At 57.9% G+C, this 26851-nt stretch overlaps 3 protein-coding genes across 20 annotated transcripts; 2 read left to right on the top strand and 1 right to left on the bottom strand.

Annotated features, from left to right (window-relative positions):
- Nucleotides 1-3104: 3104 nt before the first annotated feature.
- Nucleotides 3105-7483, top strand: UBALD2 (UBA like domain containing 2). Its single transcript, XM_054083178.1, has 3 exons — nucleotides 3105-3296; nucleotides 3600-3662; nucleotides 6444-7483. Exons 1-3 carry the CDS (start codon nucleotides 3177-3179, stop codon nucleotides 6762-6764), a joined length of 504 nt encoding a protein of 167 aa, XP_053939153.1. The 5' UTR covers nucleotides 3105-3176; the 3' UTR covers nucleotides 6765-7483.
- A 74-nt stretch (nucleotides 7484-7557) lies between these two features.
- On the bottom strand, nucleotides 7558-15881 carry LOC128853959 (glutamine-rich protein 2-like). Of its 16 annotated transcripts, none has more exons than XM_054083168.1 (17): nucleotides 14877-15880; nucleotides 14406-14492; nucleotides 14050-14094; nucleotides 12720-13212; nucleotides 12484-12578; nucleotides 12266-12357; nucleotides 12028-12133; nucleotides 11660-11857; nucleotides 11299-11424; nucleotides 11004-11072; nucleotides 10531-10695; nucleotides 10257-10372; nucleotides 9289-9354; nucleotides 8928-9029; nucleotides 8189-8314; nucleotides 7927-8011; nucleotides 7558-7690 (listed from the first exon to the last, which is right to left on the bottom strand). In XM_054083168.1, the coding sequence occupies exons 1-17, from the start codon at nucleotides 15216-15218 to the stop codon at nucleotides 7589-7591; spliced, it is 2415 nt and encodes an 804-aa protein (XP_053939143.1). In that variant the 5' UTR covers nucleotides 15219-15880; the 3' UTR covers nucleotides 7558-7588. The 16 variants fall into 16 exon arrangements, 6 of the variants coding, with proteins under 6 accessions (XP_053939143.1, XP_053939144.1, XP_053939145.1 ...); XM_054083169.1 differs by having other exon boundaries at nucleotides 8185-8314; XM_054083170.1 differs by lacking the exon at nucleotides 8189-8314.
- Nucleotides 15882-16482: 601 nt separating this feature from the next.
- On the top strand, nucleotides 16483-25941 carry TRIM65 (tripartite motif containing 65). Of its 3 annotated transcripts, XM_054083175.1 has the most exons (9): nucleotides 17298-17401; nucleotides 19771-19923; nucleotides 20402-20504; nucleotides 21580-22078; nucleotides 22559-22654; nucleotides 22729-22962; nucleotides 23430-23601; nucleotides 23922-24002; nucleotides 24597-25923. In XM_054083175.1, the coding sequence occupies exons 2-9, from the start codon at nucleotides 19896-19898 to the stop codon at nucleotides 25127-25129; spliced, it is 1746 nt and encodes a 581-aa protein (XP_053939150.1). In that variant the 5' UTR covers nucleotides 17298-17401; nucleotides 19771-19895; the 3' UTR covers nucleotides 25130-25923. The 3 variants fall into 3 exon arrangements, with proteins under 3 accessions (XP_053939149.1, XP_053939151.1, XP_053939150.1); XM_054083174.1 differs by lacking the exon at nucleotides 20402-20504 and having other exon boundaries at nucleotides 16483-17401; nucleotides 24597-25931; XM_054083176.1 differs by lacking the exons at nucleotides 20402-20504; nucleotides 22729-22962 and having other exon boundaries at nucleotides 16483-17401; nucleotides 24597-25941.
- Nucleotides 25942-26851: the final 910 nt, after the last annotated feature.

Consider the following 26851-nt stretch of genomic DNA (forward strand, 5'->3'; position numbering starts at 1 on the left):
ACCTGTCACAGGAGGAAGGAGATGAGCAGCCACCAGCACAGGGCTGAGCCACTCTGCCAGCAACCCAGGGCTGCACAGCACTGAAGTGGGGGAAAGTGAGGCTAAAAGACCCCGCATTGTGTACACCTCCGTCTTCTCCATCCTGTCTTCCCAGCTCTGCTCTGCACTAGGAGCAGCTGCATTCGCCAGGCACAGCCTCTGCAGGCTGTCCACTCCAGTGCACCCCAACACACCAGCAGATTCCCCCAGTTCCCCAGCACTTCTCGGAAGCACCGAGCACCTTCACATTTCACCCTTGTGGATGAAGGTGAAGGATGGACCCTTTGAATGCTTGCTTAAAACCCCTGGTGATTAATTAGTCCTGCAGTGCAAGTTAGTGGAGCATGATTTTGATTTGAGTTGATAACACAAATGCTATAAATATCAGACAGGAGATGTGCAGAGAGTCAGATCAGCTGCACTGATATCCTTGGCTACTCAGCAGTGACGGGCAAAGGCCATCCCCAGGGCTCTCAGCTTCACACTCTCCCTGTAGAGGGACACACATACATCTCCCTCCCTATTTGCTTTCTGCCAGCACAGCCCCACAGGCAGCTGAGAAAAGCCAAACCAGAGAGAAGCCACTGCCATGGTAAGCTCAGGGGCAGCTTTGTACCCCATTTGTCAGCCTGCCACTGTCACAACCAGGACCCATGGCCTCAGTTGTGATACTGCACCCACACTGCTGGAGGTGTCACCCAGGCTGGGTGCCAACGGGAGCACTGGAGAAAGAGGAGCCAAGGGTGACATCAACACTGGGAGCTCTGGCTCTCAGTGCTGGACCCCAGCCAGGAGCCCCGAGACGCCAGGAGCTGACCCCTGCTCACCCCAATGCACATATTGTGAAGCCAGTTCTGCATAGGGATCATTTAAAAATCTAGCACAGCATTGCTGAGCTGCCAGCACAGCCCCACTCCCCTGCCTCACTCCAGCCAGTGATGACGGCAAGAAATCAGCCTGGGAAAGGGAGCCAGTGCATTTCACTACGAGCACACAACAGACTGCAGGGTTTTACTGCAGATAATAATTCAAAGTTATCCCTGTGCAGATCCATAACCCAGCAGTCATTACATGCAGAGCTGCTGCGTGCATGCACAGCTTGTAAGGGGTTTTTTTTTAGTGATCACTGCAGCAGAGAGTCCTCTTGTAGGACAGTGCTGCAGCTGAGTACAGGAGGACAGGCAGGAACTGGGTGATAATGTGGCTTCGAGGGCAGGTTCCCCCCGCAAGCCTGCCCAGCTGTATCTGTGCCAGATGAAGCCCATGTAAAAACAGGACAGACACCAGCAGGGCTGAACCAGGAGGGCCATGGGGAGGGAGAATCCAAAGCAACGTTCAAGTCTAAAATGCACCTGCTGCTGGGCAAGATGCAAGTCTGAAGCACTTGTGCTGTCTGGCTATGGAATTTGGTGTGCGCATTTTGGCAGGGAAAGGGGATCCTCCTCTGCCTCCTTGTGCTAAGGAGACTGAGGCACAGCAGTTTGCTCGAAGGTTAAACAGGAGGATGAGTGTCTCATCCAAGGCAGGAAACGTTTGTCTGTACAACTAGTATTCCTAGTCCTCTCCCACTTCCTCCAGCACTCACTGGCACATGCTGCAGAGCAAATAACCCATCCCGGGGCTGGCTCTGATCTCAGCTATGCACAGCCCTGCGAGGTGGCAATAGCTGGGGACAGGATAGACCCTTTATTAGTGGGCGCTGAGCCCTAACGAGGGCTGCTATATTGTTAGTCCCCCAGACTGGTTCCTGGAGCAGCTTCTGGCTGGGAAGGTGGAGTGAGGTGCTGGGAGTCCACACCCTGCCTGAAGGGAGGATGGAAGAGCATCTCAGGAAGGATCAAGCCAGAAAGTGTTGACAGTGAATCCTGCTCTTGCTGCAAATCCTGTTCCAGAGCAGGTCTTTTCCACCAGCAAGTTGGTGCATTGGGAAAAGCCAAGGTGCTTGCAGCAGGCTGGCATCTCTGCAGCACTGACTAGGTAGAGAGTTTCATTTTGAGGGATTGAAGGTCCTGCCTGCTCTTCAAAACGTCACAAACCCTGCTTCATCGTGGCTTGGGATGCCCATTGCCTGCACAAGCCCCATTGGTTTCTGAGCGAGAGCTCACAAGCAACGTTTTCCTGCATTTTCCAAGCAGCTTTACTAACTCAGCTGGAAGCCGCTGTACACCTGCATGGGTGTTTCTGGCAAGTGGGAGGTCCTGAGCACTCACTGGGACTGCACACAGGAGGCAAGTGGGTTCAGGGTCCCGGCTTCCCCAAGAATTGCTCCTTTCACACCTCCACCCATCTCAAAGCTGATTTCGAGGACAAGCTGCCCAAATCTCAGCGGGGCAAGCAGGACCCTCCATATCCATCGCTGCAGCGTAAGCCTCCATCCCTCCACCTCTTTAGTCTGTCTCCCTTGGCTGGCTTTCCACCACTGCCACATCCAATGGCTCTTTTCAGCTCAGTTTACTTTCATGTCATCCATTTGTGAAGTCCACAGTTTACTCATTGGCATTTTGAATGCTGCTTTTCCCTTTCTAATTAAACGTTTCCAGGTGCGCATCGCACTTCTCCTGCTCAGTGCTCAGTCCCCCGACCGGTCCGGGGGGAGCCCACCCTTGCCAGCTGGGGCTGAAGCTTGAAGCAACCAGGATTTTGAACATTTTGTTACAAAAAGAATCCCAAACCCTCAAACCTGGGAGCTCTGCCTGAGCCCCTCCCGCTTTCCTATGGGAAAGGGGCACCGAGGAAGGCAGGCTGGCTGCTCCCTCCTGCTCCCCAGCCTCAGGCTCGGGTCCTAGGAAGAGGTGGGGAAGCAGGGAGAACCCCGCAGGGGCGCCCCCCCAACCATGAACCGCCTCAATGGGCGTGGCGTCACCAGCGGCTCGCATCGCGCCCGCCCGCGAGCCAATTGCGGCGCCGCCCGCAGCCAAAACACAAGAACGGGCCAATGGGGCTGTGGCAGGGCGGGGCGCGGCGGCGGGGCAGCTGGAAGATTCGAACCGAACGCCCGTGGGGGCGGGCGGCGCGGCGGCGGCCAATCGCGGCTCGGGGGCGGGTCCGTCCCGCGCCCCCACCCCCACCCCGCGCCCCCCGCTCCCCCCGCCGCCCCCCGTGTTGCGGGGCGGCAGCGCGGAGGGGTCGCCCCCGCCATGTCCGTGAACATGGAGGAGCTGCGGCACCAGGTGATGATCAACCAATTCGTGCTGGCGGCCGGCTGCGCCGCCGACCAGGCCAAGCAGCTGCTGCAGGCGGCCCACTGGCAGTTCGAGGTACGGGACGCCCCCACCGCGCCTGTCCGGGCCGCGGCCCCGAGTCCCCCCCTCCCCCCCGGTCGGTTCTCGCCTGAGCCGCAGCCCCGCGTTCCCCGCGCCGGGGCGGCCACGGATGGGCCCGAGTGAGCGGCGGGGATGGCCCGCGCCCGGCCGGGAGGAGCCCCTGCGGGAGGGGCTCCGGGCTCCCCTGCCCGAGCCCGGCGTACGGGTGCCCCTCGGGGTGGTTCCGCGGGAGCTGGGGGCGTGATTCCCTTCCCCCATTGTCTCGAGTGGGTTGGGGCTGACGCCTTGTCCCCACAGACGGCCCTGAGCGCCTTCTTCCAGGAGACCAACGTTCCCAGCAGCCACCACCCCCCGCAGATGGTAAGTGGGACTCCCCCGTCCACAAAAGCTCCTTTACCCTCCTGGGCTGCTACCCCGCCCCCCTCACGTGCACCCGCCCCCGGCTCAGGACCCCCCGGACCCCCGGGACGCGGCGCTGTCAGCTCCCCTGCCAGCCATATTGCTCCGCGCCCGGCGGAGCACGCAGCCGGCGACTGTAAACACGAGCTAAAATGTCTGCCAGGAAATAGTTTCTCTCTGCAAGCATCGCCTTGAAAGTTGGGCTCCATGGGCTGGAGGGGCACCGGTGCCCCCTCCTTACCCTAAACACTGCTTGACCTTGGCTGAGGGCGCATTCCCTTGGCTGAGGAAAGGAAGTTATTCCCCTCTGGGTGCTTTTTGTTGTGGTTTTTTTTTTATCTGTTTTTTTTTTTTTTTTTTCCCTAAACGGTGCTGCACATGGGGGAAGGAGCAGATCTGGACTCGGCCCTTTTTTCCCCGCCTTTTTTTTCCTGGCATCAGGAAATCACCAGCCAGCCCCTCACTGCTGGCAGCAAGTGTTCTCTCCAAGAAAGTCATTTTTCCGGCTGGCTCCCCCTTAAGCCCCTTTTATTTTGAGTCCTCCTCCCCCTGAATGTTTTCTAGACGTCTCAGGGAGCTGGCAAAGGGTCATCTTGCAAAAAAAAACTCTTTCATGGTGAGAAGGGGAATGAAAGAGCAGGCAGGAGCTGCTGGCTGGATTCAGGCTTCACTGTTTTCACACCAAAAGCTTGGTCGGGGCAATTCCTGTTGGTGAGCACTGCCGGAAGCAGGATGCAAAGCAGCTCTGATGAAACCTGCTCCGCATCCTTGCATTCCCTGGTGCTGAGCAAGACACACATATCACCCTGAGTACAGTGGTCACTCCATCGCCCCCAGCCAGCCCAGCACCAAGGGTCCAGAACTGCTTGGCTCTCATCCTTACTGCCATGTTTTCTTGGCACTGTGCACTCTATGTGGTGACAAAATACCTTTCACCTCTTCCCCAGATACTCCCGTCTTGCATTTATAGCATATTTTGCTGCTCTACACTCCCCCATAATCCTTATTTCTGCAGCTTAAAATGCCGCACGGGGCTCAGGGCAGAGAGTGAGATGAAGGGCTTCATGGTGGTGATTTGCATCGTGGGGTGGCTTGCTGCCTTCGCCCTGCGGAGGTGAGGCTCCCTGAGCCCTGCAAAACTTCTGAAGGTCTGGGCTGCAGGAAGGGCATCAACAGAGCTATTTGGCACAGCCGTACTGCAGCCCCTGCTGGGACTGACCCTCTGACAGCCAAGCAGCTCCTCAACCAGAGGGCTGGAGGAAGAAGGTGGGAATTGCATGGCAATTCTTACTTCTTTCCAATTAATGTTTTAAATTCACTCAGCAAACACCAGTTCAGAAGCTCAGAGCCCTGTGACCCCTCCAGCATTGCATCTGACCTCCATCCAGGGCGGGTATAGGCTATTAAAAAAAAAAAAAAAAAAAAAAAAGCTGGCTTAGAGTGCTTCAAGGTGAGCTTTGGAATGAGTTCTCCCGAAGACTGCAAGGGAGAAACATCCCCAGCTCACCATGATTCTGTTCGGTGCCAGCCTGGCTGTGATTGTGTTTTAGGGGTGCACCAGCTTTGAATGCTGATGAGAGCTCATCCATCCCACTGCCAGCATAACTCTGCCAGCCGCTGCTTCCCGCCGGCTGGGAGAGGCTGGGGAAGCACCCCCTCTTCCAAGGGCTCCAGCTGGGACCTGCTCGGGTTGAGTTTTGCCATAGCAGTGGGGAGCAGAGAGCACCTGCAGCGTGTCTGGCCCCTCCCCTGATCCTGCTGATCACAAAGGGTGGCTGGGATGGGGTTGAAGAGGTGCATGTGAGGGGGCTTGGGAATGTTTTCATGGCTAGGGAAGAGGTGGGACTGCTGAGCGCCAGCCAGGAGCATATCCTGGGATAAGCCCTGGGAAGGGGAGGTGCAGCAGCTGTTACCCATCAAAAGCCTCTATCCCATTCCCCATTGCTAAAGGCAGCAAAGGCCAGAGGCAGCAGGTGCTGCCCTAGCCCCTCGGCACTGCTTGACATCCCATGAGCAGCACAGCATCAAGGGGTACCGCTCAGCTGCAGCCTGGGCTCCAATGGGAGCCACAGCTCCACGAGGGCAACAGGGATTCAGGGTGGATTTAACCCAGAGAGGCAAAGCCATGCTGATATGCGCACCCCCTCCATGTCCATGCATGCCCTCCCGGTGTATCCTATGCCCAGTGCATCCCCCCTGGCAACACGCCCTGCCTGTGTGTGCACCCCATAGATACACGTACCCCTTCCTGTGGACACACCCTGTGCAGCCATGCTGTGTTTTGCCTGATGTGCTAGTCCTGCAGGGCCAGGTGGGACCCCAACACCCTACCTCCCCATTGTGCTGCACCCATTTGCATTGGCCCCATCCCTGCTGCTCCCCTCCATGGGACACCTGGCATCAGAGCAGTGTCCGTCTGTCCACCCCCCCCCCCCCCCCCAAAAACTCACTGCCCGCCCCAGCACATTGAGTGCCCTGGATGGTCCAAGATGTCCTTCCCAGGCTGGGCTGGAGACCCTCCCTGGGCAGCTCCCATGCCTTTAGGGGACCCACCCAAATGTTTGGGGGCTGCACAGCAGCACTGTGGGCCACAAGACCAGCCAAAGTTGGGCTCCGAGTATCCCCTGAGGCAAGGGATCCCAGGTGTCAGATCTGCAGTGACAGTTTGGCTCCTGTGGGCAAGTTGGGATCGCAAAAGCATCCGTGAACAATCTGACACCCACCCTCTCCTCTCCCCTGCAGATGTGCACCCCCAGCAACACGCCAGCTACGCCGCCCAACTTCCCGGACGCTCTGGCCATGTTCTCCAAGCTGCGGACCTCGGAGAGCCTGCAGAGCAGCAACAGCCCCATCACCTCCATGGCCTGCTCACCCCCGGGCAGCTTCAGCCCTTTCTGGGCTTCCTCGCCCCCCAGCCACCAGCCTGCCTGGCTGCCCCCCTCCTCACCCACTGCCCACGGCCTCCACCACCACCTGCACCCCCCGCAGCCTGCCTGGCCCCCCGACCCTCCACCTGCCGCCCCCTCACAGAAAGCCGTGCCCACCATGGATGGCCAGAGATAAGACTGGGTTGGCAGAGGGAAGGGAGAATCAAGGCTGGGGGTGGGTGGGGTGCAGGCCAGGGCGTTGGGAGCAGGGGCTCCTTCAGAAACGCACTGGAATGATTTTCTAGGTCTTATTATTATTTTTAGGGAGGGACATGCTGCCAGGGAGGGCACCAGCCCATGAGAGCCTCTATCTGGTCTTTTCTCCCACCCATTTTTTAAAAAATATATAACTATAATATATAAATATATCCAATGTATATAAAACCAGAGAGAAGGAGGCAGCACCACAGCGGTGCTGTGGGGTGGGGGCAGTTTCCCGACAGCCTGCCCCTCCAGCATCCTTGCAGCAGGGCAGGAAATGGAAGCAGGGGAATAATGAAAAATAAGTGGATGGAGGCAGGTGTTGGCACCCCAGATCGTGGCCATGGGGACAGGGAGATGCTGGACCCACCCCTGGCTCTGGATTTCCTGGACGCTTGTTGCAGTGCCCAGAGCAAAGTGCACCTCTCCTCTGACTTCTGAAATTGAGCCTGGCTTGCACAGACCCCATGGACAGCCCCCCTTTGCTCCTCCCCTCCAGGGCTGAGGGGGAAGTGGAACTGGGGGCTGTAGTTGATCAAGGTGGTGCCCCCCTGTCCCTGTGACCGCCGTCCATGGCTCTTCCTTGGGAAGAGAAGAGCTGGGGGGGGGAGTTAGTTTTCAAATCAGTAAAAAAAAAACAAACAAAAAAAGGAAAACTTACAATAACAACAGGTTGAAGGCTTGTTATTGATCTAAAAATAATAAAACCAAAAAATCACTTTTTTAACAGCAGCTCTCCCTGCCCATCCCGCTCAGCTGTCAGGGTGCTGGATCTGTCCTGCAGGGGCTGGAGGTCCTTCGGTGTTCAGGAGCGGTGTCCATCAGAGGACTCTTGCCTGTCTTCTGTCGAGGTAGCAGAGCCTGGGGGGTGAGGGGTAGGGCTGAGGGGTAGAGCTGAGCCCCCTTGCAGCCCCCAGGGCAGCTGCCAACCCAGGATGGGGCCTTTGCCCAGCAGCAGATGCCCAGAAACGGGGTCCTGCCCCTCCCCAAAGCAGACATGCTGTTTTTCAGGACCTCCCCACGCCGTGGGTACCCTGACCATTCCACTGACCTCTTCACACCCAGAGGATCCCCACACAAGCCTGCCCCAGCTGTACCTTTTTCCACAAGTCCAGGCTGCTGCCTCTTCTGCTGTCCCTGGTAGATGTGGCCATCCCAGCCCAACCGTGCTGTCTCCTTATCCTGGGAAGGAGAGAGCAGGCTGGCTGAAACATGGGGCTGAATCAAGCATCCCCAAGCAACCTTCCACCCCCAGCTCTCCCTGGGGAAACTGAGGCACAGACCCCTCTGTGTGCTCAGCATCACCTTCCCAGCATTGCTTGTTCCTGCTGTATCCTTGGCTTTGACATATCTACCTGCCTTGGCCATGGGGTGTTGGGTGGCTTGGGCTGGAGGAGCTGGCAGCTCTGCAGCAGGTAGGTGATCGTGTGCTGGCCCCCACTGCTCCGTGGCACGCTGGGAAAGCTGTGCTCAGTTGCCTGCTTCCTGTGGGACGGGGCATGGGGGTGCTTAGCACTGCAGCACACCATGTGCTCTCCTATGCCAGGTAGGGGGCCTAGCGGTGCTCCCTACTGGGGTATATCTTTCCCAGCTCCCCTCTGGCTGCTGCAGGAGACCCTCGCCCACCCGATCTCTCTACGGAGATAGGGATCTCCTACGATCCCTATGAGCTGGCAGCGGCTGTGGCAGGTCCCTGCACCCCATGCAAGGGACACCAGGAAACAGGAACTGGGCTGTCCCAGCAACAGGGCTTCGGTTTGGCGACTCATTTCACAGTGGGGATGTGATGTTCCGCCCTCCCCCCCCCCGCCCTGATCCTGAAGCCTGAGGTCAGGCTGAGACCAGACACAACTCATCACATGCAGCTTCGGTGCCCTTGAGACAAGAGACCTGGGGTGGATGGGAAAGCTTGAGGGGATCTGTAAAACCCCACAGGGCCAGGGCAAGCACAGCTGCCCCCGCTGTGTGTCTGCCCACACTTGTCTAGGCCCCCCCGACCCCTCAAGCCTTCACCTGGGGAAGAGTGCTCCCTCACCAGGGTTGGGGCCAGGCCACTCCTGCACCTACAGAGCCATGGGTGGTCACCCGTCTCCCCTACCTGTTGTTGTGCTGCTGTGTTTCCTGTGGCTTGAAGACAGTGGGAGTGCCCCTGGCAGGGCAGGGGAGCATCAGCGGCAGCAACGGGAGGGCCATGTTTTTGCTGGGGAGGGCAGGAGCCACATGTGGGTGATTGAAGAAATGACCCACCCCAGCTCGGGGCAGCATCCCAAACCCATCGGCTTGTACCCTATGGCAACCCCCAGTCCCTGGGCAGGAGTCACTATCTCCCTGCTGCCAGGCAGGGCTGTGGAGGGGGCTTGGCAGAGTCAGACACTCTGGCTGACACATAAGCCCTTGTATCCTGCACAGCAGGGCACTGCCAGCGCACATCTCCCCCCATGGTGCTGGGTACCACTCACGGGCCAGGTGCCGGTGTGTTGAGGGGATGGTCACAGGACAAGCAGTGACAATGGGCCAGTGGATACCTGGAGAGGTGAGAAAAAGGCTGAGTGAGCTTCTAGGGGACACAGCTTGCATGCAGCAGCAAGGAGCTGGGCACCTCCCTGTAGCAGGTTATGGTGTTTGTAGGAGGAACCGTAGGGGTTTGAGCCTAGTTTATCCCCCACCACCCTACGAGATCCCTACCTGCTGGCTGCTTCCAGAATAGAGGGACTGTGAGGAGGGAGAGTGGTTGGTTGTGGGCTCCCACCTGGGAAAAATCTCAACCTCGTACCAGAGAAACCACAGAGAGGAGCATCCAAACCCCACCACAACCTTAGGAACTGCTCCCACGGGTACCCACTGCACTCCTGTCCATGGGAAATGGTGCTGGCAAGGACTAAAAAAAGAGATTCTGGTACCTCTTGCTGGGGTGGGATGCTCCCAGCCTGGGAGCAAACGCTGGGCCGGGAGGATGCAGCGTTCCAATGGTGTTTAGGATGAGCTTTGTCACCGCTGCCCGAGGACCAGGACATGCTTGCCTCAGCCCTGCCACCTGCTCCGAAACCCAGCAGCTGCCCATGGCTGCCCAGGGTGGGCAGGGACAAGGAGTGAAGGGTGCACTGAACTGGCCCTCACACCACTCCAACAGCAGCCCTGCCCGGGGACATGAGCTGCCATCCCCGCCCAGAAAGCCTTTGTACCCACACCCCAGTGTTTGTTTGGGAGCGCCCGGTCCTGCAGGATCCCCCTCCTCATGCCTTCTCTAGTGTCAGGAAGCTGCTGTTGGCTCCTGGTGGGCGGAGAAGACACAGCTATGTCCTCACCACCTCCAAGGTTCACTGGCTAAATTGGTCCCATGCCAGGGCACCAGCAGGCTGCGATGGCCAGAGGGCATGAATGGGGTGAGGGCTGTCCCTGAAGCACCCGCTACCCCCATCACACTCACTTAATCCCAGCTGCATCATCAGCCTCCGTCTGCGACACCTTGTCCTTCAGCCGCTTCAGGATGTTCTGACAGTGCTCCAGTTGCTGCTGGACGGGCCCCAGCTCGAGGCGGTCCAGCTGTGGATGGGTGCCCCCCCTCAGTCAGCCACCTCGGGGTGGGATGTGGCAGTCTCTGGGGGGAGAGCTAGGAGGGGGTACCCTCGCACAGAGGCTGCCTTAGGCTGCCAAGCCTTAAAGGTGCCAGTTTTTCATGACCGAGATGAGCCAGCTCTCACCTTGTGGTCCATCACTTCCCTGAGCTGTTGCTGGACCTGCTGCAAGCCCTGCTCCTGGGCCACCCCCTGGCTCTGCATCTTCTCCATCATCTCCATCAGCCGCTCCATGCTGGCCTCAAACTGGCCGCGGCTGACTTTGCTGCCCAGGGTGGATTTGGTTGCTTTCTGGCAACAGGAAAAGACAGGAGAGAGGTGAAGAAGATTTGATGGGAGATAAGCTGGGCCTGCTGGTGTCGGGAGGAGAGGGAGAAGTAGCAATATGGCCCTGCTCACTCCATCACCCTTGTGGGCTTGGTTGCACCAGCAAAAGGGACCTGGAGGAAGACAGCAGGGCCTGGTGAGGGACCCGCAGTTGGTCTGGAAATCCTCCCTTCCTCTGTCTGGTTCTGCCATTGGGCACCCAAGGGACAAGGGGCATTTGTCACCCTGTCCGGGATCCCACTGGCTGGCACCAGGGCCCCTCAAGGACGTACCGCATCAACTGCCAGGTCCTCCTTGTCTGCTTTCTCTTTCTCCAGCTTCTCCAGGGACTGAAACAGAGCCTTTCAATTCAGAAAACACCCCATGATGCCACGACAGGGTTGAAGCTGCCTCCCAGCCAGCTGAGCACACCCCACCCTCCAAAAAAAAAAAAAAACCTTCCAGGAAAGGTATTTTGGAGCACTGTAGGGCTGCGAGCAGGTTAGCAGGGGGACAAATCCCTTGTGGTCCCCAGCCTGGGGTGGTCTCAAGGATGCTCTGACCCCACAGGACTTTTCAGCCACCTACCTCAATATCTTTCTGCTTCTCCTGAAAGCCATCCTGGAGGTTTTCCACAATGGAGCTAAGCCTCTCATTCTCTCCTTGCAGCTGCACAATGGTGACCTGGATGTGCTTCAGCAGCTTCTCATCCTGCTTCAGGGAGGAAAATGAGAAGGCAGTGCTGTGCAAGGGGGGTTGGCCAGTGGCCACGGGCTATCAGTGCCAGTAGGACATTTGCCCCAAGGTTTTAATTTCCTTCCATGCTGCTGACTTGTACAAGCCAAACTAGGGGACAGTGAGGGGCTCCTCCATGTCACAGCAAAGCAGAACCAACCAGGGTGTGGGCCAGCAGCCCCCTCCCAAGGCCCATACACCAGCATCTTCCTACCTGGTTCCTCTCCAGCAACTGCCTTGCCACCTTGCCCACTGCCTGCTGGCACACAAAGGATTCCACCTGCTCCTGCAGCTTCTCATAGCGCTGCAGGAGCTGCTCCACCTGCACGCTGGTGTCCCTGCTGCAGATGAGGCGTGCTGTCTGTGCCTCTTCCTGCCACGGGCTCTTCACCATCACCCTCAGCTGGTCCAGCTGCAGGAAGCAGAAAAGGAACGGGCTCTGAGGCGGGATGGATACAGCCAAAAAGCCCAGGTGCTTTGGAAGCTCGATGGCCCCATCCAGCCCAGCAATGTGGCCAGGAACTCTGCCAGGATCACCCCACCGAGCCAGTTGGCTATGGAAGTGCTCCCCCTGGACCTCACCTGTGCCTGCAGCTGGTCAGCACTCTTGGCCACCAGCTGCTCCAGCACGGCCTGGTTCTTCTGCTGCTGCTCTCCCATCTCTTGCTTTAATTCCTGCAGCACCAGCCTGGCCAGAGAGACAGAGGCACGGGCAGGCTTAGCCACCATGGAGGAGTATGCCACAAATGGTGACGATTCCAGCCCCTCCCAGGCTCCCTTGCAGCACTATGGGGTAGGAAATCCTCTCCCGTCCTTTTACCCCAGTTGCAGGGTGGTTTTGTGGCTGCCATCTGCTGTCCAGTCAGCTTCAGACACTTGCAGCTTTCCAAGAGCATCCTCCAGCTGCCTGATCTGGGAACAGTGGTGGGGCAGAGTCAGGGCACAGCCACCTGTGTTGTCTCAGCATGGGGGGGCCTTCGGCTGCCCCCTTCCTGCCCAACTCCCACCTGGTATCCCCACAGCCACCTTGGGGCTCACCTTGCCCTTCTCACCCTGCAGGTCACTGGCCAGGCCCTGCAGGGAAGACATCTGGCCCCAGAGATCAGCCAGGACACTGGTGATGTTCTCCTGATCTACAGAGATATGGTCCAAGGGAACACACAGTTCAGTGAGGAAGTCTCACCCTCAGGGCCAGGTTCCAAGCATGGCAAGTCCCTGACCCAGTTTGGGTCCCCACCCCAAACAGCCCCTGCCAACCCTGCCAGGATACTCACCTCCCTCTGGGAAGAGCAGGTGGAACTTCTGAAGTTCGGTGCGGTCTGACTTGGTGATTGCCAGCTGGGCCACCTGCTCCTTCAGGGTGGCATAGAGGTGGCTGAGCTGCCGGATTTGGCAAAAAGCCGCCACCATCTCCATGTTGCAGCTTGGCTGAACTTCTGCTCCTTCTTCTTGAGTCCCTGGAAGTACTGCCTGCACTCCCTGCATGGTGGTCTGGATGCTGGGGGACCTTGGCTGTATCCCTAGGGTGGGAGTCTGGGTGCAAGAGGATCCTGTCTGTGCCCCCAGGGTGGGGGTTTGGGTGCTGTGGGACCCTGGCTGTGTTCCTGGGGTGCTGGCACTGCCATCAGAAGTCCTTGTCCGAACTGAGGGAGCAGCTGCCCACTTCTCAGGTGGTCCCTTTGGCCCCAGTGCTAGGCTTGCCCTGCACTGGGTATCCTTGTCTGACTTAGGGGGCTCAGCAGGAGCTGTCTGGCCCTCACTGTCCTCCTGGGAAGAGGAGGCAAAAGGGAGCAAATTTGTAAGCAGTCATGTAGTGGCAAGGACAGACCCCAACCCTCCTCACTCCCCATGTCTCCAGTCCCTGTCTCCAAACCACCGCCTCACAGGGCCAAACTCAAGTACAGCACCAGAGCCCAAAAGCAAAGACTGCTCCATGGAGACCCCCAGCTCTCATGGCCACAGCTGCCTGGCCCCTCACCAGCCCCCTTAGTGCTGTGCCCACCTCTGGGCCTGCAGAGTTTTAGCAGCTGATCCACAGAATCAGCAAACACCTGACTGACTCCACATTCCAAAACAGCAAGGCATTTTTTGCTCTAGCAATGGGATTCAGTGCTCCAGACCCACTGCCCAGCCCAATGGGCTGTGCCCACATGTCAGGAACAGCAGTCCCAGGAGGGATTTGGAAACCATCTCACAGTGCTAAATGCTGGGATATGCCCTAAAATGAACCACTGCCATCCCGTGTTCCCATCCACTCTAGCTCCAGCAAGACCCGGAAAGCGGGGAGCCACGGGACTGTACACCATCTAGCAAGGACACGAGGCTGTGCAGTCACCCCAAAGGTTTTGGGTGGTCCCTTGCCCTGTGGAGGGGCTGCTGTAGGATGTCAATGCCACAGGCAATGCAGGAACTCAAAGAGCGGTGATGAGCAAAGCTCTGCAGAGGCTGCAGGGGAGGCAGCAGCTGGGGGCACTGGGGCTGTGGTCCTGCTCGGTCCTGCAGCCAGGATGACCCAGCACTCACCACTGCCAGACCTTTCTCACTTCCTCTTGCTTTGCTGCCCAGGTAACCCTCCCGCACTTCCCAGCGCACCATGTTGCTCACCTCCTCTAGGGCTGGGCAGAGCCTCAGCCTTTCCTCCAGTCTTTTCTGGGGAAGGAAAGGATCCAGGCGTCAGCCTGGCCATAGGACTGGGGTGTGTGTGGGGTGTGTGTGGAGAATAGGACCCAGGCAGCCTGACCTTCAGGCAACTGCCCTCCCCGGGGCAGTGCTGGCAGGGAGAGGGTGCTGGGCTCCAGGTGGGGTGGGCTGAGGTCCCACAGTCACCTTTTGGGACACCCTTCTCACTTCTACTTTCTGGAGCAATTCATGGCAGGTGATCACAGGGCAGGGGATGGAGACGGGGGCAGGGAGGGGGGCGAGGGCTCAGCTCCCTCCCAGGGTCACCGGCAGCAGCTCACCAAGCCAAGCGCCTCCTGGATCCTCTGGATGTCCTCTTCCATGCAGGCTTGTGCTGCCTTTATCCTGTTGATCTCCTCGAGGAGAGCCTGGGAGATGGGGGTAGCAGGGGTGAGCCCCAGGGGAGGGTCCCTGGGGACCAGGACCTCCACCCCCAGCTGTGGCCTGCACAGAGCCTGGGAGCAGCACAGGGTCCAGCCCAGTCAGTGGAGCCAAGGGATCCGAGGGCTGTGTTGGGCCCTCACGGCTCACTGATGGCAATCTGGGGAGAACCCAGAGCAACTGGAGCAGCATTTCAGCCCCAGCTCTTCCTCTGCAAAATTCTATTTCTTTTCTGCAGCTCAGCACCATGTGCTGCTGTGAGCTGGGGCTTAAACCAGCTCTTGGTCTGAGGGCAGTACAGGGGCAGCGTGGACCCCAGAGGAGTGGGCGTCTTGTAGGGGAGCACCAGGGGCACCAGCAAGAGCCTCTACCTTGGAGATGCCACTGTTGTTTGCTTCCATCTTCTCCTTCATCTGCCCCATCTTGATGGCCACAGAGGTGACCTGAGGGGTGCTCATAGTTCCCTGCAGCGTGTCCTTTGCGGGGACGACTGGCTCAAGCCCTGTGCCGAGGCCTCTGCTCTGTCCCCCTTCTTCTCCAGGGTGTCCCTCCAGGAGGGGGGTCGGGCTGTGCCCCTGCTCCTGGGCAGGCAGATCCTGCAGCCCCAGATGCCGGAGTACGGCCTGCAGAAAGCTGTGCAGCTCCCCAAAGTTGACGAGATGGGGAGAGCCGAGAGCGGCATCCAGCATCTGGGACAGGGTGAGTGCAGCCATGGCTGCTGCCCTGCCTGGAATCACAGCGCAACCACGGCACTGCCCGGGGGCACTGAAGCCTTTCTGCCTGGAGGGGCCCGGTAGGGTGAGAGGGGTGGGCAGCCGATAGCCTTCCTCCTCCTTCTCCCCACGACAGGCAGCCCGTGCCTCGTACGGCGTTAGTGCCCCACGGCCACCACGCGTCCCGCAGGCAGCGCCGCGTCTCCCGTTGCCAGGCGACGCCCCGCCCCGTATGGGGCTCTCCCCAAAACTGCTTAGAGAGCAGTTAAGGCGGGTGAGATTTCCTGGCTGTAGACAAGTCTGAAGCTGTCTCCTCGGTGCTGAAGCGCGGAGCCCGCAGCCGCGCCTGAACGTCAGCGCGGCCCTGTTTTCCTGCCCGGGAGCGTCCGTGCTCCGCGGAAGCGGGCCGAAGCGCCGGCGTCTCGGTCAGGGTCGGCCCGAGGGAAAGCATGGTTTGCAACGCTCCGGAGCCCGGCAGCGGGCGAGGGTTGTGCGGGCGGCGCCGCGGGAGCTGCTGCTCCGGCCGATTCGGCGCCCGTTTTGTCGATCCCCAAATCCGATAAAATGGTAAAAATGGCAACGCTAACTCAGTGCTGCCGCCGTGTGGCCGAAGCGCCACACTGCAGGAAGCGTTTAAAGATTCTCCCCCCCCCCCCTTAAAACAGCTGCCCCTTCTCCCTTTTTCCTACCCAAAGTTGCGGGCGATCAGAACAGCCAGGGGGCGGGTGCTGGAGCGAGGGTTCCCATTAGCTGAGTTCTGCGTCGCTCAGACCACGACAGCCAATCAGAGATGGCAAAGAACCAAAGGGCGGACCCTAGAGCGAGAACTTCCATTGGCTCAGCCGTGCATCGCTCAGATACATAGAGCCAATCAGAGCCGGCAGAGCTCTGAGGGGCGGACCCTGCAACCAGCACTCCCATTGGCTAAAGCGAACGTCGCTCAGAGTGTGACCGTCAATAAGCGCTGGTAAAGCACTTGGGGGCGGGCCCTGAAATGAGGACTCCCATTGGCGAGGCTGCACATCGTTCAGAGCGCGACAGCAAATCAGCGCCGGTAGAGCGCTAAGGGGCGGACCCTGAAGCGAGCGCTCCCATCGGCTGGGATCCCTGTGCTTAGGAATGAACGGGGCGGGGGCTCAGTGCTGCCGTGCCGCGGCCGCAGAGCGGTACTGCAGCCGAAGGGAAAAGGGGGGTGGGGGGCGCACAGGACCGGGCTAGCTGGGAGGGGTGGGACGCGGCGCGGCGTGGAGCGAGCGGGCGGCACCTTTCAAAGATCTGCTCGGATTCGGTCGGCTTCCCTCGGCTCCGCGCGCCCACTGTTCGGTGCAGCGCAGCTCGGCTGTTCGCTGCCCTTCGGCCCCCCCGACCGCCACCGGCTGCGGCCAACGGGATGCAGGCTGCGGCTGGGAGAGGGACAGCGCCCCATGTCCTCCTGTGTCCCCTGACAGCCCCGTGAGCCCCTCGGCTCGGCTTCGCTCAGCTCGATTAGGCTGCGTTCGGCTACGCTCAGTGCCAGCAGACTGCCAATGGGACTGGCCCTGCGGAGAGCGCTCCTATTGGCTCAGCGGCGCGGCGCCCAAAGCGCGGCGGTCAGTCAGCGCCGGCAGAGCACGCAGGGGGCGATACCAGGAGGGAGCTGCTCCAGGTGCAGCCATACTTTACGAAACGCATGCGCAGTGGCTTACCAGGGCGCCGCCATGCTGTACGAACACGCATGCGCAATAGCTCTGCATAGGTGCCGCCATGCTCTACGGTTACGCATGCGTACTAGCTCGCCCGGGCGCCGCCATGCTGTACGGGCACGCATGCGCAATAACACCACATAGGCGCCGCCATGCTGTACGGACACGCATGCGCAGTAGCTCTGCACAGGCGCCGCCATGCTCTACAATTACGCATGCGCACTAGCTCGCCCGGGCGCCGCCATGCTGTACGGGCACGCATGCGCAATAACACCACATAGACGCCGCCATGCTGCACGGGCACGCATGCGCAGTAGCTCCGCAGAGGCGCCGCCATACTGCGCGGTTACGCATGCGCACTGGTTTGCACGGGCGCCACCATGCTGTACGGAACGCATGCGCAGTGGCTCATACCGCCGCGGCCATGCTGTGCGGATACGCATGCGCCCTGGCTCCTCACGGGGCGGCTCTCTTCGTTTCGGTTGCGCTCGGCTCTGCTCGGTTAGTCTCCGTTCGGCTGCGTTCGTCTCCGCTCAGTGTCGGCCGCCTGCCGATGGGACGGGCCATAAGGGAGAGCTACCATTGCCTGAGCCACTTATCGCTCTGAGAGAGGCAGCCAATCAGAGCTAGCAGAGCCCCCAGGGGGCGGGCCCTGAAGCGAGCGCTCGGGAATGAACGGGGCGGGGGCTCAGTGCTGCCGTGCCGTGGCCGCAGAGCGGTACTGCAGCCGGGTGGGGGGGAGACCCGAGAGGGGCGTGAGCAGGGGCTGCGCGGATTTCAAAGATCAGCTCGGATGCGCTCGGCTCAGTCCGACTCCCCGTGTCTTTAGTCATTGAGGAAAAAATTCCTGCTTGCCGGTCCATAGCAAGAAAAGTTTCTCTGTAATGATGACAAATTGTCAAATCTGGAATTCAGTGGCTTTATTAATATCAAGTGCTTCTTCTTTTTTCTTAATTCAATTTTAAGGCAGGGCTTCTGGAAACTATACAGAGTTTAGAGGGGAAGGAGCCCTCTCTCTGACCAAATATACGCATCTGTGTGATCTAGGCATGTTTCAAACTCCTTTTTCACTTAAGGTGCATAAAGGCTCTGTGCATTTCATAACATTTCTCTATCCCTTTTATTGGTATGGCTTTTTAATATTTGAGCATTCGTCCGTTTGGCTTAAATTGCAGGCATTAAAGGGCTTAGGCCTGAAGTTCTCTTTTGGAAGCTTACTGTAGGGCATTCCATAGTCCTGTAAGTGCAATACAGCTCAAAGTAATAATTATCTGAGTGCTGAATACTGTACAAAGCAATTATTCTGATAGTGCTTCCCTGTCCCTGGAATGCCATCCGCCTCTGGCTTAGATAAGCAAAATCCCAACCATGAAAAGCTTTTGTCTTTCTCACTAACTGCTGTCTTGAAAACAACTAAATCTCTCCAAATCAGACGTGCTCAAAAATTAATCTTGAGGGGAAAAAACATCTACTGCTATCGATGTGGTTTATGAAATGTTTATGATGCTGAAAAGGCAGCACACGTGTTAGGCATAACTGAATACTCTGAGCAGTCACTACTTCTAGGGGAAGTGTTTTGCAGAATCAAACCCTATAACCCAAAATGAGTTATAAAGCAGGTATGTTTATTTCCAGCACTGGGGTGCAAGGGAGTTCTCCTCCTAGCTTGCACACCACATGACTTAACAAACAGCTACTTATAGTATAAAGACATGCATAGTTATAAGCGCCTACGACATATTCATAACCTTTCCCCGCTTCACATTATAATTAGTTCTGGAATGTTCACTCCAGTCTTGCACCTGCATAGTGCCTCCTGGTGATCGTGAGCTGGGGTCTTAGGGGTGAAGTAGGGAGTTTTTCTCCTTGAACTGTGTGCAGGCACAGTCTCTTCTGGTTGTTTCCCAGCTTTCTGCATTCCAATGCCCGCTTATCAGTACAGTTCTGTTAGATGGCTCCTTCGTTACCAGCTTTAAGAGTCTTCAAGGCGAACAATATGGGTTGCATGCTTTGTTTTTTCTAATATGGTGTTAGCTTACATTTACAGTGAACTAAGGTCTTCTAACTCCCTAGCTTCTCAACCCCTCCCTGTCTGCTTTCGCTCATCCCATCTTTTATTAACCAGCATGGTCGTTTATGGTAATGGGGTTCATTGCAACGCAGCTCACTGGGTGCTTCCTATTTCCTCTGTATCCCAGGTTACAGAACTGACCTCTCTTTTCTGGGAACAGAGGCTCAGATCTTACCTTTGATCTCATCCAGCCCATTTTACACGCTGCTAAATGAGAACAAGTTTTCTGGATCAGAATTGGGGCGGGTGAGAGCATCACCAGTCCATGCCAAAGCCCAGCTGGGGCACCTCCGGGTTGGATCCAGCTGCATTGTGGCTGTGTTACAGGCCCTCAGCCCTCTTGTTCCTGCAGCAGGAATGCCAGGGGGTCTGATAGTCCCCTAAAATCACCATTCGTCCCAAGAAACCCACTCTGCTGCAGAGATGGACACAAGTAGCAGCTGGTGGGTTAGAGCAAGGACTAAGGCACATTGCTGCAGCGGGACCTCTTAGGGGAAGGGGGCCAGGAGCGATGTCACTGGAAACTTGTGAGCTAAAAAGCTCCTTGAGTAAAACCCTGGTGTGAGTGATACCCAGCAGTGTCTCATCGGTGGATGTGTGGCTGCAGACCAGGCAGTGGTGCACTGTCACTTTGTCACTTGCTGTGACAAGAGTTATTTAGAGTTGACTGAAAAGAGTTATTTAGAAATAATGTTGATAAAGGACCTGAGAGAGATAAGAGCAGGCAGGGCTGCTTTGATCTGTTGCTAAAAACACAACCCTTCCTGCTCAAACCCTGACACGTGTGACCCATCCACAGAGCCACCCCAGACACCCCTGCACACCACGACCCCCGTCCAGAGGAGCAGACAGGTGTCTTCACGTTTGAAGATGATGGTAACGACTTGATGAATGCGCTGGGGCTTGACAGTGGCCTGAAAGGAGATGGGCAGCAGAGAAAGAAGGCGGAAGAGTAAGTGCAATGAAGAGGCAGTGAGAGTAAAGCAGGGGAGGGCTTGTGTGTTTTGATGGTTCCACCATGCTGAGTTGGGGCTGCTGGAGCCTCTGGGTCCCAGAAATGTGCAAAGCAGGCTTGTTTGCTAGAGCACCCTGGCAAAGCTGTGTGACAAGGGGCAGTCCCTTTGCAGGGTAAAGACCCTTTCTGTGGCCTGGGCAGGGTTGCTGAGGGGCTCTTGGTGAGTGCAGGGGCAAGGAGGCTGATGCAAAAGTGGTGTCCTCTGCCCTCGAGGCAGCCTGGGAGCGTTTGCACCATAGACATAACTCAGTCGCCTTCGGTCGTGGGCTGATTCCCAGCAAAAAGGCACTTTTCCCAGCTGCACTGTGTTTTCCAAGAGACAGTGATCCCAGTGGGAATTGCAGGGGAGGAGAGCTGGTGTCTTTGCAGCTGGCTGCTCCTCTGGGTGCTGACTCCAGGCTGCTTGTCTGAGCAGAGAAGGAAGAGGGTTGTAAGGAGGAGGATTTTGTCTTTGGAGCTTACCAGCCCTCAGTGGCCTCCACAATGAAGCACCGGCCGGCGAGGAGGCCGTCTGTAAGGTACGATGCTGCGTGTGTCTACTCTGGTCGCAGTGCCTCTGCAGTGGAGAGGGCGAGGTTCCCTCATGGATGAGGTCCCCTTGCAGGGAAGTGTGAGGCTGCCTCTCCTTGCAGCAGGTTTTCAGCCGAGAACAGCAGCGAATCAAAACCAGAGCCACGCTCCAAACCCCTTCCTGTGAGCAGGAGCCCTGTGCGGTGCAGCAGGACTGGAGGTGACTGGCTGGGTTTGAAAGACAAGGATTTTCTGGATTCGGAGCCCCGTGCTCACCCTTGCCTCTGTGGGTGACGGCAAGGTGGTGTGTGTGCAAGGAGGCTGCTGAGCCCCACAAAGCGAGGCTGTCCAGCCAGTGTTCAGCTGCCTGGGAGCATGCATGCAAGTGATAGGATGTCTGTGAGAGGAAGGAGATAAGGCTTGGGACTGGAAGGCTCGAGCTGTTCTCATGAAAGTGAACTCTATAAAGATAAGGTGAAGGGATGTGGTGCACGAGCAGCACCATCGCCTCTGGGCACAAGACTCCACATTTGCTGGAGCAGATGGCCCGGAAGACATCTTTTTTGTGCTTTGGAGCATGAGGGTGTTGCAAGGAACTTTGTGGGAAAAGGAGCAGTGGGCATGCACAGCTAATGTGCAAACAGCAGGAACTGCAGTTTAAAATGGAAAGATGCAAGGGCAGAATGAGGCCCTGGCCAGCTGCTGGTACGTGGCGCAGCCCTTGCACTGCAGAGGGAGGTGGCATGGATGCCCCTCTCTACCAGTTCCTGGGCTGCCCTGCCAGGGGCACTGCCGGGCTTTGCTAGGGGACCCAGCCCTGGCAGGGGTGAGGGTGCCAGGAAGTTCCCTCAATGGACCTAAAGGGAGTGAAATCAGATTATACCTCATGCCTGTGTAAATGCATGCATGGAAACACTCATTGCTCCAAACCTTGCCCACCTCGGGCGCATATCCCTGTGCTGCCGCAAGAGGGCACCCACTGGCCGTCCCTTTGAGCGCATGCGGGCTCTGAGCCCTGACCCGCCTCTGGCTTAGCGTCACCATCTCCTCCTCCTCTGCACAGCTGAGTTTCTATTTCCCCAGCTTCTTTCCGTGGCTTCTTTCCTCCATCATCCCGATTCCCGTCGTGGGCAGGATGGCATCGCCTGCCTTACAGAAGCTGGAGGAGAAGCTGACGTGCTCCATCTGCCTGGAGGTGTTCAGGGTGCCCGTGACCTTGCCATGTGGGCACAACTTCTGCAAGCACTGCATCAGCGGCCACTGGCACAAGGAGGAGCTGGTGCCTACCAGGGCTCAGAGGGGCTACAGCTGCCCCCAGTGCCGCAGGGCCTTCAAGCAGCGCCCGGAGCTGGACAAGAACGTCACCCTGTGCAGCGTCACGGAGCTGGCACGGGATGGGGAGGTGCAGGTCTTGGGTGACAAGAGGTGCGAGGTGGCCTACAGCGAGCTGTGCCTGCAGCACAGGCGCCCGCTGGAGCTCTACTGCGAGGATGAGCGGCGGTGTGTCTGCTGCATCTGTACCGTCCAGCAGTGCCAGGGGCACCAACTGGTGCTCTTAGAGGAGGAGCGCTCTAAAAAGCAGGTGGGAGTGATGCGAGGCAGGGGAGGAGCAAGGGAAGCCGTGGCAGCTCAGGCACTGCATAACATCCACCTCTGCTGTCCTGTGCTCTGCTGGGGGTACATGATGTGCTTCCCTGTGCTGAGCTGTGCCCAGCCTCAGCTGAACAGGGGCCTGGCATGGGCTTTGGCCAGGGAGATGCCACCATCCCCCAGCTGCTCCCTGAGAAACCAAGTGCTGTCAGAAGCAGCAGAGAGCTGGGTAAATCCAGCAGCATTTGATTAACGGGGTCATAGGGTTTGTGAGCCTTGATCTGGAGGAAACAGCTAAAAATCTGTGAAAGACAGCACAGGTTTTCACTTTTCAGTGATCCTGGATGCGGCCTCTGCACTTCCCAAGCCGTTTTCTTTCCTGTGAGCCTTGTTCTGAAGCCCTGGGAGGGCTCCTAGTGCTGGGTGGGCAGCGGCATTCTGCTCTGCAAAGCAGTGGTGCCTCCTTTCGCAGGCCCTTTTGAAAGAGTCCCTGGAAAAAGCCCAGGAGGAATCAGAGAGGATGGAGCAGGAGATGCAGAAGCTGGAAGAGCAAACACACAATATCAAGGTAATGATGAGGCCACCCCCATGCCAGGCGCGTGGGTGGGAGTGTGCTGGCTCTCACGGCTTTCCCCTGTGCAGGAGTCCTCAGAGGTGCTCAAATCAGGGTTACTGAGCAAATTTGGCCTCCTAAGGGAAGCCCTGGAGAATTTCCAGTGCCGGACGGTAGCCAGGATTGAGCAAGAGCAGGCAGCAGCACTGGAGCACGTGGGGGAGAACTGGAGCCTCCTGAAGGACCACCTGGATGTCCTTGGCCAGCACAGGGAGAGGGCTCAGCGCCTGCTCGCCTGCCCTGACCACAGGACCTTTCTTCAGGTACCGTCCTGGCGCTGTGTCCTGCCCCATGCGTGACCACTGCCGGCCCCATGCCCCTCTAGTGGTGGCAGAGATGTGCTCAACCCCTTCCCCAGGGGGACATATCCTCAGCTTGGCCCAAGGATGTAATGGAGCTGTGGGAAAGAGCTGCTTTTGGCGAGGGGGAGGAGTCTGTGAAAAGCTGGGTGTCATGCTCAAATGGAGCACATGGTGCTCTCCCACCCCGAAACTCTCAGTAAGGTTCTTCTGACACCAGCAAAACGCCAAGTACTACCACAGCCCCTCTGCTTCCCACAGCCTCATGCTCCCGCTGCAGCAGCTGCTGACCCTGCACACCAGCCGCAGCTAATGCAGATGCTTTGTGTGTGCCCCCATCACCCACTGGGAGACACAGCGTGTGTGGATGGGATTCAGAACTGTTGATCCTTCCCAGGCCAGTGCATGGGTGTTTGTGTCTCTGTCTGCAGGAGCTTCCCCTGCTCCTGATGCCGGAGAGCCTGGAGGCGCGGCGCCCTGTAGAGTTTGATGTGGCTAATGTGGTCAAGCCCATCGCCGAGATCCTCACCAACATCGCCAGACTCTTGCAGGTGGATCTGCAAGGCTCTGTGGCCCCCAAAGCACCTGACCCCACCAGCCAAGGTAACCCTTCTGCTTGCACGGCCACGCCAGTGGGCTCCAAGTCATCCTGAAGCACAGCCTTGCCCATGTCACCATGCTGGGGACACAGCTGCTGGGCACAGAGGAGTGGGATGGGGACACACATCTACTCTTCAGCAGGTGGAGATCAATGGGGTGAGATAAGCTGGATGGCTTCTCTGTGGCCTTTCCTTGCTGACGAGTCAGGGTGGCACTTGCCAACTCCCAGGCTTGGATACAAAGGACTTCTTCCTCCCATCAAAGCCAGGAAGGACAAGGTTTTGGGTGGCATCCCTCAAAATACCCATCCCTATCCTCCACAGGCCCAGTGGATCCCCAGGAGCTGACAGTGAAGGTGGTCGCCCCTCTCCCTCGTTGCCATCTCCGAGCTGAGCTTCTGAAGGGTGAGGAGTTCAGGGGGTCTGGAGGGTCATGCCTGCAGCTCATAATAACACTTTTTTTTCCCTGCTAATGACCCCGAGAAGGTTCTGCAGAGGGTACTGTAGCAGGGGCTGCTGCAGGAGGAAGGTGAGGTGCTGCTGGCCTGTGACTGCCTGTGGCAGGAGGATTTATCACAGTCCCTGCAGAGGGGGGTAACTCCCCGCAGTACCAGACTCGCTCACATGATGCTTGGCTTTCTCCCACTGTCTTCACCTGTGCTTATATATTTTGCTCTTAAAATCTAGCACATCTCTTCCACAATGTCCAGGAAGTCACTGCTGCTGGTTCGCGGTAAGCTGGAGTGTGCGAGGACTGTGCAAAGCACTGTGTCTTGGTGCCATTTCTGGGCTGTTTCCCTCCCTTCTAGTGGGCAGGAGGGCAGGTATCGCATCTCATCCTGCCGCCCTTCCCCTCCAAACATGCTCTGACTTATTCCCTTCTATCTGGGGAGCCAACTCTACCCTCTTTAAAAGGCATCACTGTTGCGGGGTCTCACAGCAAGAGTGTAAAGGCCTGATGAAGTGTTTCAGCCCCCTCCATTCCCTTGCTCTCCCCAGACCACCGCAACCTGACCTTCGATCCCAAAACAGCCAACAAGTACCTGGAACTGTCGAAAGGCGACCGGAAAGCCAAGCATGTCCACAGTGCTGTCTGCGGGTGGCAGGAGCAGGGACCCCGCTTCAAGCCCTGGCAGGTGCTGTGCACACAGGGCTACGGCCACGGCCACCACTACTGGGAGGTGAAGGTCTCGAGCCACTCTGTCATCCTGGGGGTGACATACCGTGGGATACCCTGGGAGTGGAAGCAGGGCCACAAGTTCAACATTGGGCTGGATGAGGGCTCGTGGGGGCTGCAGGTGCGGGAGGATTGCTACCTGGCCTGGCACAAGGGCCAGGCAGAGAAAATTCAGGAGCAGCTCTACAAGAACCTGGGGGTCCGCCTGGATTATGGCAAGGGGCTCCTCTCCTTCTATGGCCTCGGGGAGAGGACACAGCTCATCCACTCCTTCCACAACATCTTCACCGAGCCCCTCTACCCTGTCTTTTGGCTGTGTGAGGGGCGAGCGGTGACACTGTGCCAGAGGGACTGAGTGGTGACACTGTGCTGTGCTGTTGCATTGGCTGGCCTGGCAAGCCCCAGGCTGGTGCAGTGGCCAAACTGCAGCTGGGGCTGTCATGGTACAAGTGGGGTGCAGTGTTTTAGCAAGCTTTAATGAAGGATAAGCATGCAAATTTAACCCACTCTGATTTGCATATGCAGACCACGCTGGTGACACAAGTTAGGGCAGGGGAGAGGATGCAGGGCTCATGGCTGTGCCCTTGTTGTGGGGATTGAGCCCCTGGTTGCTGTGTGGGGGCATGTGCAATTGCCTGCCCCTGCAGATGGAGCAAGGGAGGGGGAGTGGGAGAGTGAAAGAATTAGGTTTTTCTTGCTTTCCTATCCTGGCCAAACCTCCCAAGCCTGGAGAAGATTTGGGGGGTGGAGGAGGGGGTGCTGCAGCCATGGGGCTGTGGAGCAATGCAGGGGGAACTCTGTGCTTCCCAAGACCCACATGCAGGCAGGTGCTGCTCCCCCATCCCCTTCTGGTCCCCACTTGCTGCTCTCAGATTTGGCAGAGCAACTTTTTTTTGTGGCGGTGTTCTTTGTACAGAGCTGCTTTACCCAATAAAGGTCTGTTTTCCTACTGATTTGACCTCGGTGCTGGTGAGAGCTGAGAGACCAAGCAGTTCTGGTGGGGAGGGGTGATCTGTGTGCCCCTGCTCCTGCACCCATCCCTGCAGGGCCCCACCCTGCCCCTCCACATCCTTGCAGGGCTGGCAGCAGGAACCAGCTGCATGTAGTGACCAGGCAGTGGCAGAAATAGAAGGTGCTTTATCTACAGTAGCACTGTGATAAGGAATCCTGGTTTCTTTTGGTTCTGCCCCAAGGCTGAACTGGTGCAGATGAAAGCGTGGAGCTTTGATTGAAGCTTTTGCGAGGGTGCCGACCACAGGTCCAACACCCCCTACTGCCCTGCCCCTCCCTGGGATGCTGGTGAGGACTAATGGGGCAAAACTGGGCACCAGGTTCAAAAGTGCTGGGGATGTGCGTGCAAAATCAATCAAAATAATCATCAATCCCTTTCTCTGGAGACAGATGCATTGCTTCCTCCTTTGCTTCGCAGCTCCCAGACCTCTCCTTGGGTGGGATCTTGGACTGGCATGGACCTAGGAATGCATCCAAGCTGAAAAATTGCCTGTGTAACCTCTGCAGGAGGTTTCCGGAGATCCTGTGTTTGTCAGGCAGATCCTCAGACTGAAAGCCCTTTGGTGTCACCCCAGCCCAGCTCTGGGCGTGCTGGAGGAAGAGGGCATGGGGGCTGAGCCAGGTCCTGGGCCCTGTGGCCCTTTTTGGCAGAGGGGCAGCAGAGCCCTGGCAGGGAGGTTGGACTGGGCTGGCAGCAGCCTCCACAAACAGGAGGAGACTCGGGGGTGCAGCAGCTACTCCTGGGGGCAGCAGACCCCCAGGAGGGTCCAGATCTCTGTGGGACTGATCCCTTAGGAGGCAGCAGCCCCTGGGTGGGAGGCAGAGCATCCTTGGCCAGGTGGCATACCCCAGGGTGGGCAGATCTCCCAGAAGGCAGCAGATGCCTGGGAGAGGGACCAGACTGCCTTACAGCAGCCTTCCAGTAGGGAACCGGGCTCCAGGAAAGATGGGGAGGGGCTCTTGATCAAGGAGTGCAGGGAGAGGAGGAGGGGGAACGGTTTTAAGCTGAAAGAGGGGAGATTGAGACGCTGGGGAGAAATGTTTCCCTGTAAGAGTGAGGAGGCCC

Source organism: Cuculus canorus, chromosome 18 (genome assembly GCF_017976375.1).
Source record: "Cuculus canorus isolate bCucCan1 chromosome 18, bCucCan1.pri, whole genome shotgun sequence".
In the NCBI taxonomy this organism is placed as follows: Eukaryota; Metazoa; Chordata; class Aves; order Cuculiformes; family Cuculidae; genus Cuculus; species Cuculus canorus.